The sequence below is a fragment of the Struthio camelus genome, chromosome 5 (genome assembly GCF_040807025.1).
Source record: "Struthio camelus isolate bStrCam1 chromosome 5, bStrCam1.hap1, whole genome shotgun sequence".
In the NCBI taxonomy this organism is placed as follows: domain Eukaryota; kingdom Metazoa; phylum Chordata; class Aves; order Struthioniformes; family Struthionidae; genus Struthio; species Struthio camelus.
The window spans coordinates 73,756,629-73,769,878 of NC_090946.1; the positions used below are offsets into that span (position 1 = coordinate 73,756,629).

Genomic DNA, 13,250 nt, shown 5'->3' on the forward strand with positions numbered 1-13,250 from the left:
GCAGAGCCAGGACCAGCTCTAATGTCTTTGCTCAGGAAGGTCCAGATTCACAATAGCATTGCAGAGCCAGACCCTGGAGATTTGTGATTTTTCATGCAGCTTTGGTTCTAGATTCACAAAGATGCTTTGGAGTCAAGTGCATAGGTTTTAGAGTATCAGGATTATAAAACTTAATCCTTACCTCCAACCTGAGCAAACAGGCTCAGAAAGGGGATGCAAAAAGGAGATGTGGTTAAAAGGCCACAAGTCCGGAGCAAATCGTGGCTTCAGTAGCTTCCACATTTGCCTCAGCTAGTCAGAGGAGCTGCAGTTTGGTAGCTGTGTTAGGTAGATCACTGCTGCCACCTGCTATTAGGAATGGGCAAAGAGTCTTGGACAAGCTAGCAGTCTCCCTCCCACCCTCTTGGAAAGACAGTGTGTAATCTTAGTACCTGTTTTTACTTACTGAGGAGGATAGAATCAGAATTTCCCTTCCTCCTTTGCAACCATCTGCAGATCATCTTTCTCTTCATTGGCTTTTCTACAAGATATTTAGCCAACCTTCTCATGCCCCCTCTTACCTAACTGCAGGAAAACAAGGACAGAAAGGAGCAAGCTGCAAAAGCAGAGAAGAGGAAGAAACAGCTGGAAGAAGAAGAGGCTAAGAGACAGAAGGGAGAAGATGGAAAAGTCAGTAAGTATCTGAAAGGGTTTCATTAAACAGAGAGGGACATGTTATCGCAAACTGGCTAGGAGAACTGATAGGAGTTTTTTTCTGTTCTTGTTTTAGTGGACCAGGAGTGGTAATTTATTTTGTGGGTTTTTCAGGTGCTGGCTCACTGAAAGCTTTTAGGTGCCTTACTGCCGTAGCTGAGAATTGCCTTTCTACAGTTACAGCTGGAGCAAGAACTTAATTTTTGTTTTTCTGACTGAGCAGGGGAGGAAAAATCTCAAATTGAAACATTTCAGTTATTTGAACATTTTCAGTTTCTAACAAAACTTTTGAATCCCCAGTTTAACAAGAGACATTAGACTTTTTCCCCCAAAATTCCCAGAGCACTTGAGTAGTCTCACCTCAGATTACCAGAGGCTGCAGAAGTTCCAAAAATATTGCAGATAACTGAAATCTGCCTTTCTGTGGGTGAAAATGAAAGGCACATCTGAAAATTAAAACTAGGAGAAGCTAAGAGGAAAGAAAAATCAAGATCATTTTCTCCCCATTCAAACAAAAGCAAACAGCCCCACCAACATGGATAGCAAATTGGAAGTGTTGGCACAGCAGACATCGCTAGGGACAGGTCAGGGAGGAGAACGAGCCAGTCTGTAGTGGCTGGGGCTTTGGGCTGTACCTGCAGACTACAGCTCAGACAAGCTGCAGTGGCTGCTGTGGCATGCCCCGAGTGACAGCCCAAGGTGCTCAGGTAAAGGACAAAGCCAAAGTGCAACCTAGGTCTTCTGAACCCTGGAGCTTGGTTGTGGTTTCTTTCTGCAGGACTTGCAGCCTTGTCACAGGGGCTGGTCCACAGCGGGATTTTGCCTCGGCACTTTTGCCCCATTGTCATTTGCAGCAGGGCAGCAGGTAGCAGGCAGGATAGCATCGCTGCACCTGCCCATGGGCAGGGCAGAGTCAGAGGCCTTCTGCCCTGCTTGGTGGGGCATGTTGGTAACACTCGTCTCTCTATCCCAGTTAAGAAGGGAGCGGTGAAGCAGGAGGACGTGTGCGTCATCGATGCATTGCTGGCCGACATAAGGAAAGGGTTCACGCTGAGGAAGACAAAGAACAGACACGAGTCGGATGCGCTTCCTAAAATCTTGCCAGTGGAGAGCCCAGAGGAGAGCCAGCCTGGTAAGGACACAGACTTGACTGTACCTGCAGCTGTTCATTCCCATCTGCCTCTGAGCATGAGCCAAACACACAGGCAAGAAGTTTCCAGCATTTGCATTTGGGGCATTTTATTTAAGGAGGCTCTACAGCCAGTGCAATGGAGAAGAGAAGCAAAGAGCCCTGCGCTGTTGCCAGCCAAGCCTGCTCCTGAATTAGCAGCAATATATTTGTCATAGTGTGGCCTTGCACCCACATTGATAAACCCTCTGAGAGGCATGGCCCATGGCTCAGCTACAGTACCATGCTGATGGGGCTCTGCTGCTTCTGGACCCACACTGGTGTCGTTCCCACGTGAGGCCCCCCCCATGCCACTGAGTCTCACTAGCACAGCTTGTCACTGCCCTGGAGAGCGCTGCACCATGCCCCAAGTCCCCATTTGGATGTCTAAAGCAGCCCTTAAAAAAAGGGCTACAAAACCCCATTTGCAAAAGGATCTAAATCCCAACACTTTTAGGTACTTGTTAGGAGACAGCCCAAGAGGACTTCAGCAATTTTTTTGGCTCGTGACCTCAGCGCTGACACTTACTGCACCTTAGATGAGCACACAGTCATTGGCCCACCGTAGGGCCTGGCCTGTGCACAGTGGCTCTCCTGGGATGCTTTGCCAGGGCAGGATTAGGCTGGAAGAGGCCTCAGTAGCGGGAAGGGGGCAGGGGTTGAAGTCCTCTTGCAAACCAAGCCAGCAGTCCCAGCTGGTTCAGGACTGTGCAGGCTGGTTCCCTCTTCCTGCCATAGACTTTCAGGCACCCCTCTTGCAGCTCCATTGACTTCCATGGAAACCAGCCAGTTGGCAGCAACGACACATAAACACCTGCTGAAAGTGGAGCAGGTGCTTTGCTGCGCTGGAGCCTTGGAGTCCAGCTGAGGTGACCACCTCGTGTGTAAGAGGGGATGTCACTGTGCTAAGGAAGCGGTTCATCCTTGGCTGTACAATAAAATGGTGCTGCCTATGCATAGCTGCTTTGGGTTCAGCGCACCCTTTGCAGGCAGCTGCAAGCTTTTGTCCCACTGAGAGAAACACCTTGGCTGATTTCTGGTGTAATTCTGCAGCTGTGCCTGATCATGTGTTTTTTGTTTAAAGGAAAGAGCATTAATGATCCACAAGCAGCAGAAAAACAAATCAATAATAAGAAAAGGCAAAGCAGCAATGGTCGTCCCTCAGAAAGCTCTCCCTCCTCAGCCACTGCCCTAACAGAGACAGGTAAAGATGTTACAAATGCCTCAGCTTCAAACCAGGCTTTATCTAAAGAAAACACTGAAGGAAATTTGCCACCAGAGTCCCAAACTGAAGGCTCATCTGTCAGCTCAACGGAAGTTGATGGGGCCGGTCAGCCCAAGCAGGGAGCAGGCATGCAGCAGGCAGACGGCTTGGTAAGCCTGCAGGAGAACACCGAGAGCGGCGTCATTGCCTTCTCTGCCACCAGTATAGGCACTGGGATAAAGTTCGCGAGCAGCAGTTTGAGCACTGTTCTGAGAGACCAGCTCAATGGGTCCGTTTCTCCAGAAGACCAGGACAACGAATCCCAACCTGATGGTTCAGAGAGCGTCAGGCCAGCTAACGAGCCAAGCAATCCCCAGCTAAGCAAGAATGGAGTAGATCCTGGCAGTGCTCAGTCCACTCCCTTTGATGAGGCTCATCAGGCAGGGTCAAGAGAGATGGCGAAGGAAAATGAAGACCCTGGTACAGACTCACTGTTGGACACTTCTCAAGAGAAGTCCTTCTCAGAGGAGCCAGCCACCGATTCTTCCTGTTCAGCAACGCTCCCCCCTGGAGAAACTTATAGTGACAGGGAAAAGCAAAGAACATCGGGGAAACGGAAAAAGAAGAAGAGGCACAGCAAAAGCTACACAGGTAGCCTGTTTTATAGCATTCTGGGACGGAGTTAAATCAGGGAGACTTCCCAGTATGTTTGTATATCTCTGTTCCTCCCCACTTAGAGGTCCAGTGCTGTCCATAGGAGGCCCCCTATGAGCCTAGAGCAACTCTGTTTAATGGAGTTATTTTTTTTAATCTGAAAAAAGATTTAAAAAGAAAACGCAAGCATTGTTCATTCTCTTGACATTTATAAGTTGTTTATAAAGGGGTAATGATGAATTAATAATTAAAAAGCCCATTACACATCTGCAGTAAAGATGGCAATAAGCACATCTGTCAAATGCGCTAAAGACAGCTACAAGCCACGGTTATGTGCAAACAAGAGCTCCATCAGACTCCAGAGCAGTGATTAAGAGCAGTTAATACTGTGTGCTTAATCAGCGATCACCCCATCTCTACTCTTTATAAACTCATAAAGCCAGCAACATCAGCACTGCTGTGATTTTTTTTCCCCTCTCATAAGCCTTGTTGCAAGAGCTCTTTGCCTGCAGTAACCAGAAAACATGCCCCAAGTGTACTTCAGGAGGCTCCTTCTGAACATCAAGCCTTTGAGCTGCAGGGTAGGGGTTCAAAGCCAACAAGTGAAAACAGTGTCTTGCTGATGCTTGTGCAAAGGACTGCATTCAGCAGGCTGAATCAATCCCTTGTCCTGGGCTGCTGCCCACTCGTTCAGGAGAGGGCAGGTCTCCCCTTCCCTGCTCTCCTTGCTCCCTTCCAGCAGGAACCGTGGCCTGCGGGAAAGGTGGAGCCCATCCAGGTCTCAGCCTGAAAGCAAGCATGCACAGCCTGTCCCAAATCCTGGGAAGTGTTCCCAAGTCCCTCAAACTCAACAGAGCTGGAGTCACCCTTGGGTGGATATTTTATCCCAAAATAGAGGAGCTAACTCAGAGGGGAGACACTTGGGTCTGTCAGCCTTTTGATAGATACAATATATTGTTCAAAGCCTGTTTTTTGCAAGATCCTAGATCAACCAAACGGGCTGGCAAGTGGTAGAAGAAGAAATTTTTCCTTCCAAGGAAGGTGGAGGAGAAAGGAAGGGAGGTTTTGAATACCCACTGCTGAGGAAGACAACACAGTCTGAGCATCTACCACAAAGCTGCTTACCCCTATGGGGCTGGCAGGGCCGTAGTCATTTATGTTTCTAAACAGGTCAATTTCCCCCACTTAAAAGCAAGCCACAAAACAGAAGTGTTTTCCCAGAGCAGTGGTTCCCAAACTTTCATTCTCCTGAGGCTTTTCTGCAATGAGGATGAATTTCTCCTAGACCTCTTTCATTTCACACCCAGCCCCGATTCCCCCTTCCCTGAGAGCTTCAGATGCTTTCCCTGCCCCATAGCTTCTCCGTTCCCAAAAAGGGCAGAAGCGGAGAGACTGAGGAGGATGGAGGGAATTCCTCGCCTCTGCCCTTCCCAGGAGGTGACAGAAGGAACTGCAGCAAAGGGAAAACCTCGCGCTCTCACCCCTCACAGCCCTTTCCTGACATCTGTAATGAGTATTCCTGGCTCAAGGAACAGACCCCTGGGGCTCCCTAGGTATCCAGACACTGCATTTTAAGGACCTCTCTGCTACTAGGTAATGGGCTTATCCTAAGAAGTTCCCTATTGTTAATTTGTCTTGCTGTGATCACATATATTTAGTGTTTCTCTTTCATTTAAAAGCAGAGGTTGACACTGATACTGGAGATAATAAAACAAAAAAAGATTGTGTGGTACACTGAGGTATGTAAACTTGCAAAGACATTTTTTTGTGAACTAACCATAGCATTGGGACGTTACAAACTTAATCAGTTCTTGGCATATCAGCTAAACTCTTTGTCTTTGTGTCTAATCACAAATACATTTAAAACAAATTTGTTACTCTGATTCTTACTCTCCAGGGGGTTGATCTTGCGTTGAGTGGAGTCAGTGCGCCTGTCCCCACGACACAGGGTCACGTCCCACATGTCCGTCTTCTGTGTCAGTAGCAGTCAACCTGCCTTTCCCCGCAGATAATTAAAAGTTGTTGTTCTAACCAAGTGAATCCAGCTTCACGTGATAAACAAAGGCCTTGCTTTGATTCAGTTATTTTCTCAAAAACTGTAAAGATGCAATTTCAGTACCTACCTCTTGCAAAAAACGTTTGGTTTGCTTTCAGGGGAGCCACTTTCTATAGTGCTGTTTAAGTATGGGTATTTGGTATATGGAATAAGACGATGGACCTGGGGAGAAATACTGTTTGTGGCGAGATACCAGCCCCAGCTCAAAGCCAAATTCAATTTTAGAATCCTGATTTAACACACAAAGTAGTTCACTAGAGCAAACAGACCGTGCATACTTCCTATGTGCATTCATACAGTTTTCTGGGATGAGAGGGGAGAAGATAGTTTTGTTTTGACACCACAAAAAAAAAAAAAAAGGTTAACCCAATTTCAAATAAGAACGTATGTATCACGTCCCCTGCATCCTTCGCTGATGTTGGGAACCTACAGTCGTTCATCATGGGAAAACTTTGGGAGTCCCACCCACAGGACTCTCATTTATGAAAGTTTGCTTGTATTTATAGCGAGTGGAAAGACAAGCAAGAAACAGGAACAAAACATCCACTGTACTGAAATTGCATAGTTACTTGTTGCCCTTTCCATGCTGATGAGCATCTCTTATGAAATGAATCAATAACACCAAATCTCTCACTGTCTCGTTTCGTGAAAGGAATGTGTTTACTCCTCAGCATCCCCCGTGTCTGGGTACGTGAGCCAAGCAGGGCCGTGCTGCTCCCTTGCAGCCTGGGGCAACCTGCCTCCGTTCCCTCTCTTGGGAGGCTGGAACGGACGAAGCCCGGCGGGATTTCCACGCAGGGTTACTTATGTCCTGCGCTTGCAGCCTGATCTCTGGCAACAAAAAAATCAGCTCTGTTGTGGGCAGTTGCGCCCCAGGCTACTCCTGGCCTCCTCTTGGCCCCTTTCTTGCCACACCGCAGATTTACATTGAGAGGGAAGTTGCTTTGTTTAAGAATCCTAATGAAAATTTACAGTAAGAGCAGAAAATAGTAGGCATGAGGCAGAGGTAAGAAGCAAGCCAGGACCAGTGATTGTGCTAGACAGGGAGGGAAGCTGAAACCGTGAGTTAGTTATAACACTGGATATGTATTTTTTATGCAGAGGGATTCCATGCAGGCTTGAAAAAGAATCATATTTGAAAAACAAACAAACAAACAGACACAGGCTGCTTTGAATTCTCCTTAGAAGACATAGGAAAGCAACAGAGAGCAATACACAAAAAAACAGCACCTTTATGAAGCGGCTGAGAAACTTGAGGCAGGAAGGCAGGAGTTTAAGCGTATCCTTGAAATGCAACACCAAGCTGCAGCCGCATCCTGCCAGCGGCACCCTTGAGCGCTCCAGCGCCGGGAGGACAGGGACGAGCAGCCCCTTCCGATCTGCAATTCCTCCCCCCCTTTTTTTTTTCCCCCTCTTCTCCTACCTTTATGTCATTTGCCTATCTATATTAAAAAAGGGAAGGGGTCAGTCCCCACCTGCAAAGAGACGGCAGGGTTTGAGAATCAATTTTTTTTGTTTTGTTTTAATTTAATTCTAGAGAACCAGACGTTTCACCTCCCCTTCTGCAGGCTCAGTGTCACCTGCAGGCTGTGTTCTAATGGACCGTGGGGATGTAATCAGGCTAATGCTTGTCTTCCTTTGCCTTCACGTCTGTCATTAGAAGTGGTATTTCCTTCAGTCGTTAAGTGGGACAGGATCTTAAAAATGACAGTGTACAATCCTGTCTTGTGGCCGTCTTAACTCCCTCAAGAAACACCTCTGGGCAGCTGGGAAACTGCACACAGGACAAGGAGCAGGGCTGAACTCAGCACTGCAATTTTTCTACATTTGGCTCAGCAGGGAATTTCCTTTGTGCCCTGTGAATCTCCCTTTCCTTCAGCCAGGACCCAGCTGTGCTTGCCCTTATAACATGCAAGCTGGGCAGATACCCCACATCTGCATGCAATGCCACATAAGGATTTTGTTTCACCATGGTTTACAATGACACCCATGCCTAAACCACTGCCAAAAAATGCCAGCTCCTCTTTCAGAGAGATCAGGATCAGTCTTTAAATTTAGTAAGTTTAGTAATTTAAAATATAGATGCATATTGCAATATTCTGCTTGGAAAACACAAGAGTCATGTTATTGGATTGAACTAGCGCCTAGCTGCAAAGCAGAGTTGGCTACACTCTTGAACCGTACAATCAGTTCTGTATGTATGTGAGGTTTTTATTAACTAAATAAAAATGTAGATCTACCAGGTTTTAACTTATCTGATGCCGATTTCCCTAGAAGCACCCCAACCATTAGATACACACAGATGCAAAACCACACAGCTTCATTTTTATAGTTGTGACTACTTTGTATTTTCCTCTCCTCCTGCAGGTGTCACAGCAAGGCAGAAGAAATAATTGAGATGCAGTGAAATGCTAACAAATCCCCCCAGTGCTGCCAGTCTCTCGGAAGCAAAGTTCTGCAGTACCCAAACGCCACTTACAGTCAGTTTGTTGCAGCCGGATGCAAAGCTTCTCCTCGCACAGGCTTTTACTCCCTTCCTGAAGACCCAAAGAACCTCCCTGGAGACTTGAGCACCTTCAGCCCGTGCCTTACGTGTCCTCTGCCGAGGCCTGGTGCTGCGAGAGCTCCGCGCCCAGACGCCCCTCGAGATGTGGGGACTCTGTGTGCGGAGGGTTGCAAGGGTCAGACCTCGAACGAACTCTTCTTCGAGCCAAATCTTTCAGCTTGCTTTTAGGCAAGGCTCCTCTCGAAACGATAGTTGAGCTTGGCCCAAGAAAGCACTGCAGCACGTAGCCCTCTGAGGAATTTTAAAAATAGCAGTGCCTCGACAAATTAAGGGTGTGAATTTAGCACTTGTTGCACTGTTACGGGTGGAAGTATGTTGCTCCCTCATCACCCGCTGACAATTTATATTGGAGCAGATCCAAGACACAGTTCAGACAAATGTATTTTCACTCTCAGTTGTTTAAAACAAGGGAGATCAGTCACAGAAACAAAGCGTATGTATTTTATTAAACCTACGGCCATATAAACAGTGTCCAGTTCCAACCTATGCTTGTGTGCAATTAAGTGTAAGCATGTCAGTAGTCTTGCAGTAGTCTCACGTACAGATACATGCATAAACCTTTGGAGAATCGGGGCCTAAGTTCCTGTGACTAAAGCAGCAGAAAGAGGTTTTCCAGGGGGCTCTACTAGCTAGATTTTCAGCTCATCCTTTAGTAAATCTCTGGGTTTGAATATCATGCTCAGCTGCTTGCACTCAAAAGTCATTGTGTTCAAGTTGCAGAATGTGTAGTTTCATGTTACTGTTTTAAAACTAGGAGTGTGCAGTATTGTGTTTTAAAAATTCAGAGCTTTATTTCTCAATTAAGTTTTGTAATAACTTTGTATCATAGTTTTGTACATAGTTGTCAATTTAAAATTCTGTATGTTGAGTCTATGGTGTGATACTGTGCTGAAACATGCATCGATTGGAAGAGATTGTTACAGTTAAGAACTATGCCTTTATATGGTAACTCACTGTGTCTAGACTAACGTTCAGACTAAAGCTTATTTTGCTTTGCTTTGTAGGACTTGTAATCTATTTACTGAGAACTTTGCTGGACTAAGTTGGGAGTTAAACCAATTAAAATCACTGATGACTTTTAACAAAAGCATTGTTACAAGCATATTGAAAAACTGGTTAAAAGCAAAGATCAGTTTAGGATAGACACGTTGCAGATTCAGTTCCTGAGATCCTGGGGGGCAGCACAGCCCCGTTGCAGCTGAAAGCAGACAGCCCACTAGCAGAGGTGGGCAGAGCCCCACCATTTCCTGCAGAACTGCCTAACTTGCCCAGGTGTGACTCGTAGTACTAACGCTATCATGTTTACAGGTCTACCCTTTTGTCTTTTTTCCAGTCTCAGAACACATCACTCAAGTATCAATCGTTTCACTGTCATTTTTCCTGCTCTCATATTAGAGCCCAGGCTACAAAAATCTGAGTATCAAACATGTTTACCCAGCAGCTTTGCAACCTCTGAGTTTCCAGCAAGAGCCTACAGCCCAGAGTAGCAGCAAGTAGCCAGCCTCCTCCACCCCACAGCTATTTTACCAAAAGGAACAAGGTCATTTTGGGATTTCGGACTAGGGAGCCTTACCTGCTGATACTCCAGGCAGGCTGATTTCTTCAGAGGCTACAGCAGGTGTGCACATCTCACTCTGGTCTTTCAGCTACTCCTATTTGCATCTGAAGAGAAAAACCCTTTTCACAGGGCCGGGAATTTTATTTCTCTGCATTCTTAGCTTGGCCTTCAAAGAAACGGCGTGTGGCATTGTCTTTTCACTGGCCTCAAGAGTTTGCTGAAAAGTGCATTATTTTGAGCCACTGCTGGTTCTTTGTTCTGTAGTCATCTGTGAAAACTATATTAAATTGTCTATACAATGACATCCCGATGAGCAGGCCAAAGCACGGCACTTACTTAGAATTATTACTTAAGAGCAGCTCTGCTTCCATTGTAGAGATTATTTAACAAGAACAGGAGAGCAGAATCAGAGCAGGTCAAAGAAAAAGGTCCAGCTAGGATTTGCTCCATTTGTAACCTTTAAGTAAAGCTTGTGATCTTGAAGATTTTTTCAGTGATGGTTACAAGTTCAAACTAATTGCTGGTAAAAACAATGGCACTTGCAGCAGCTTCAACAGGTCTGTGCTCATTTGAGCCAATAGTGAGTTTTGACCTCAAAAAATAATTCTTGTAGTATATTACAGCAAATGCACATGGAATCCATTATGTAAACAAGCCTGTGAACATGACAAGTTTCTAGCTGTCAAATAACTGCATATTCCTAATTAAACACCAGCTATGTGATAAAACCAAGCTGTGGAAGAAATGAGCAGAGTTTTTTCCAAACACTTCACTAGATATGGGGTACGTTTAAGGGGATGGATTTTCAGGTTTTGATTTTGCTTTGTTTTTTTTAATTTCAATAATGAAAATATTTCAAAGTTTAGAATAAAAGAGATCAAAGTAACCGACACCTTTCCTTTCTTTTGTGGGGGTGGTAAGGGCCCAAATTATTTTTATGCTTTCTCTTCAATAGAATTGTAATTCACAATTAAGCTATGTTCTGATTCTGGATTCCAACCAGAACTGCTTATTAACACTATTTTACTGTACAGTTAAAAATCTTTTTCCTTAAGTGAAAAGAAAGACAAACAAAAAAAAAGAAAGTCCACCCTACTAAAAAAGCTATTGCTATAATCTTTGCTCACACTGTTTCAGGTGCTTCCTCCTCCTGTTGCAACCTGGCTCCCGTTGAAGGCCCTGATCATGCGAAGACTTAGCTACAGTACTGCAGATCCCAGTAGAGTCAGTGCAACCTCCAGTATACGTAGAGTCAAGCCTCTGTAGGTCTTTGAGGGGCCTGATCCTGCAAATAGAAATATCTTTGGAGCAGGGACTTTGTCAAACAAGCTGGTGAGTCTTGCTTGACACTTTACTGCCCAAAGTTGTCAGTGTTGCCCCTGTGCCGGAGGTCACTGGCCTGTACCAGGATCTGCAGGAACATTAGCTCATGCATCAGCTACTCCAGCACCGCGACGCTCGATCTCGGCCTCAAGCCCTGGAGCAGGTACCAATGCACTGTAGTTAGAGTACATCCAGCCTCTGCGCATCCAAAACTGGGCCAATGCCGTTCAGCTAGAGCATACCACCTGGTCCTCATTTACATTCAGTATTGCTGCAGGGGCTGAGAAATACCCTCTGTTCTCTTTGGGAGGGGACAGGATAAAATTCAGATCAAAGGAAAAAAAAAACCTAGGAGGGCTTTTCAGTAAAAGTAAGCAATTTTCTTCTGTCTAACCATAAAGCCTAGATCTACATATTTCTAGTTTTCTCTACACAGTGGAGACTTTGCAACGTATAAGCTTAACAATAATAAAATTAGTACCATGCCAATCTTATCTCTATAAATATATACATTTGTTAATAGTCACAACAATGAAATACAGGTGAACATGTTAGTCATGGGGATTATGCTCATCTGTTGCATCTGAGAGCAAATACATCCATGAACTACCCAAAGACAAACTCTTATCACAAAGCATGTTTTGTTTGGTTACATCACACTCAAGCTGTGGGCATGCTATGAAAAAGAGTTTTGCTGTATCTAGAACCTTGTCTAGAGAGGAAAAAAAAAAAAAACAAGGCAGCAATAGCGAATAGGCCTGCTCAGACATTTGTAACTGCTGTGCAGTGACAACCTCCCAGAATAACTATACTGTTTGCCAGATTTGCAATGTCAATGCAGCTCCATAGTGGAAAGAAAAAAAAAAAAATAGCAAATACGAAGTTCTGTGACATATACAGCTGCCTGCAAAGGTCTAGGTGCAGACTACAGCTTAACTACATGTAGTCAAACGACAGCCAACTCTTCCAAACCATGACCTGTCTCAAACCTACCAAACATCCAAAGATAAAAGCTATTACATCCTGTCACTAATCCCTTCAGATATGCAAACTGCAATTAAAGTAGTTTCAGGAATTCCTTTCCATTTTCAAAAGTATGAGTGAAATTCAGGGACATATTTTATAAACATGCACAGTGCCACGTGTCCTGTGTAGCCGGCCTCATAGTCTGCTAGTTATCTGCTCATTACTGTTCATGTCCTTTCATGCTCAATAGCTCCATGATGGTTGCACAGTTCTGGTTGAATCACATGCACTTCCTAAAGCAGGTTTCCCACAGAAGGGGAACGTTCACAGTCCACCAGGAGGAAAGCAGTGTACCACACTGATCTCAGAATAAGAGGCAGTCTCGCAAATCTAAGGCAGCACCTTGCAAAACATAGACATAAAAACCCACCAAGCTTCCTCAGTATAGTCTTATACTACATTCCAGCTCTGTAGCTCAGTCTCTACCCTCTACATAACCCTCTGTTAGTCCTAAAACCTGTCTTCGCCAACCTCCTACCTTTCACACCCCTTCTCTGCTTCTGTGTATACCATCACTTGCCTCACTGCTCTGTTGCAGGCATACAAAGACCACCTAAAAGCACTACTATGGCTAGTAGTAGTCTTAATAGCAGTCTCCCCTCCATGTTAGCCCCTCATAGTTTCTGCTGGCTCAGGATCCACCTGCAGCAGGTCCCAAGGCTCCTGCCTTATCTTCAGCAGCTGTAAAGTGCAGATAGTTTCCTTAAAAGGCTTTTTCTGTTCACACCATCCCTAGGGTCTAGCCCACAAGCATTAAGCACATAGATTTCACATGCATGCTCCAGACAGCACCACAAGTAGTATCAGAGCAGAAAGCAAGCCTTTCTGCCTTGTTTTCCATCTGCTTTCAGTAATTTAGTATGAAAGAATCAAGGCACAGCAGTAGCTGAATCTTAGTAAGGAAGAGGTGGGTAACTTGCTGGATTGCAAACGTTAAATAGCTTTTTGATAGCCAGAGCACTAAACTGAGACACAGGAGACCTGGGTTACCCAGATTTTGCC

General features: G+C 45.2%; 1 protein-coding gene across 6 annotated transcripts in view; it reads left to right on the forward strand.

Moving 5' to 3' along the window:
* The window catches only part of INF2 (inverted formin 2), a 45,541-nt gene extending 34,756 nt beyond the window's left edge, over window positions 1-10,785 (forward strand). For 2 of the 6 annotated variants that reach the window (XM_068947238.1, XM_068947235.1), the window contains exons 19-23: window positions 571-673; window positions 1,667-1,825; window positions 2,946-3,716; window positions 5,399-5,458; window positions 8,143-10,785. In XM_068947238.1, the coding sequence (XP_068803339.1) occupies window positions 571-673; window positions 1,667-1,825; window positions 2,946-3,716; window positions 5,399-5,457 (1,092 nt within the window). In that variant the 3' untranslated portion in view covers window position 5,458; window positions 8,143-10,785. The remainder of the gene's footprint in view (window positions 1-570; window positions 674-1,666; window positions 1,826-2,945; window positions 3,717-5,398; window positions 5,459-8,142) is intronic. The other 4 variants (XM_068947239.1, XM_068947236.1, XM_068947240.1 and 1 more) reach the window with 2 other exon arrangements.
* The last annotated feature ends 2,465 nt before the right edge of the window (window positions 10,786-13,250 follow it).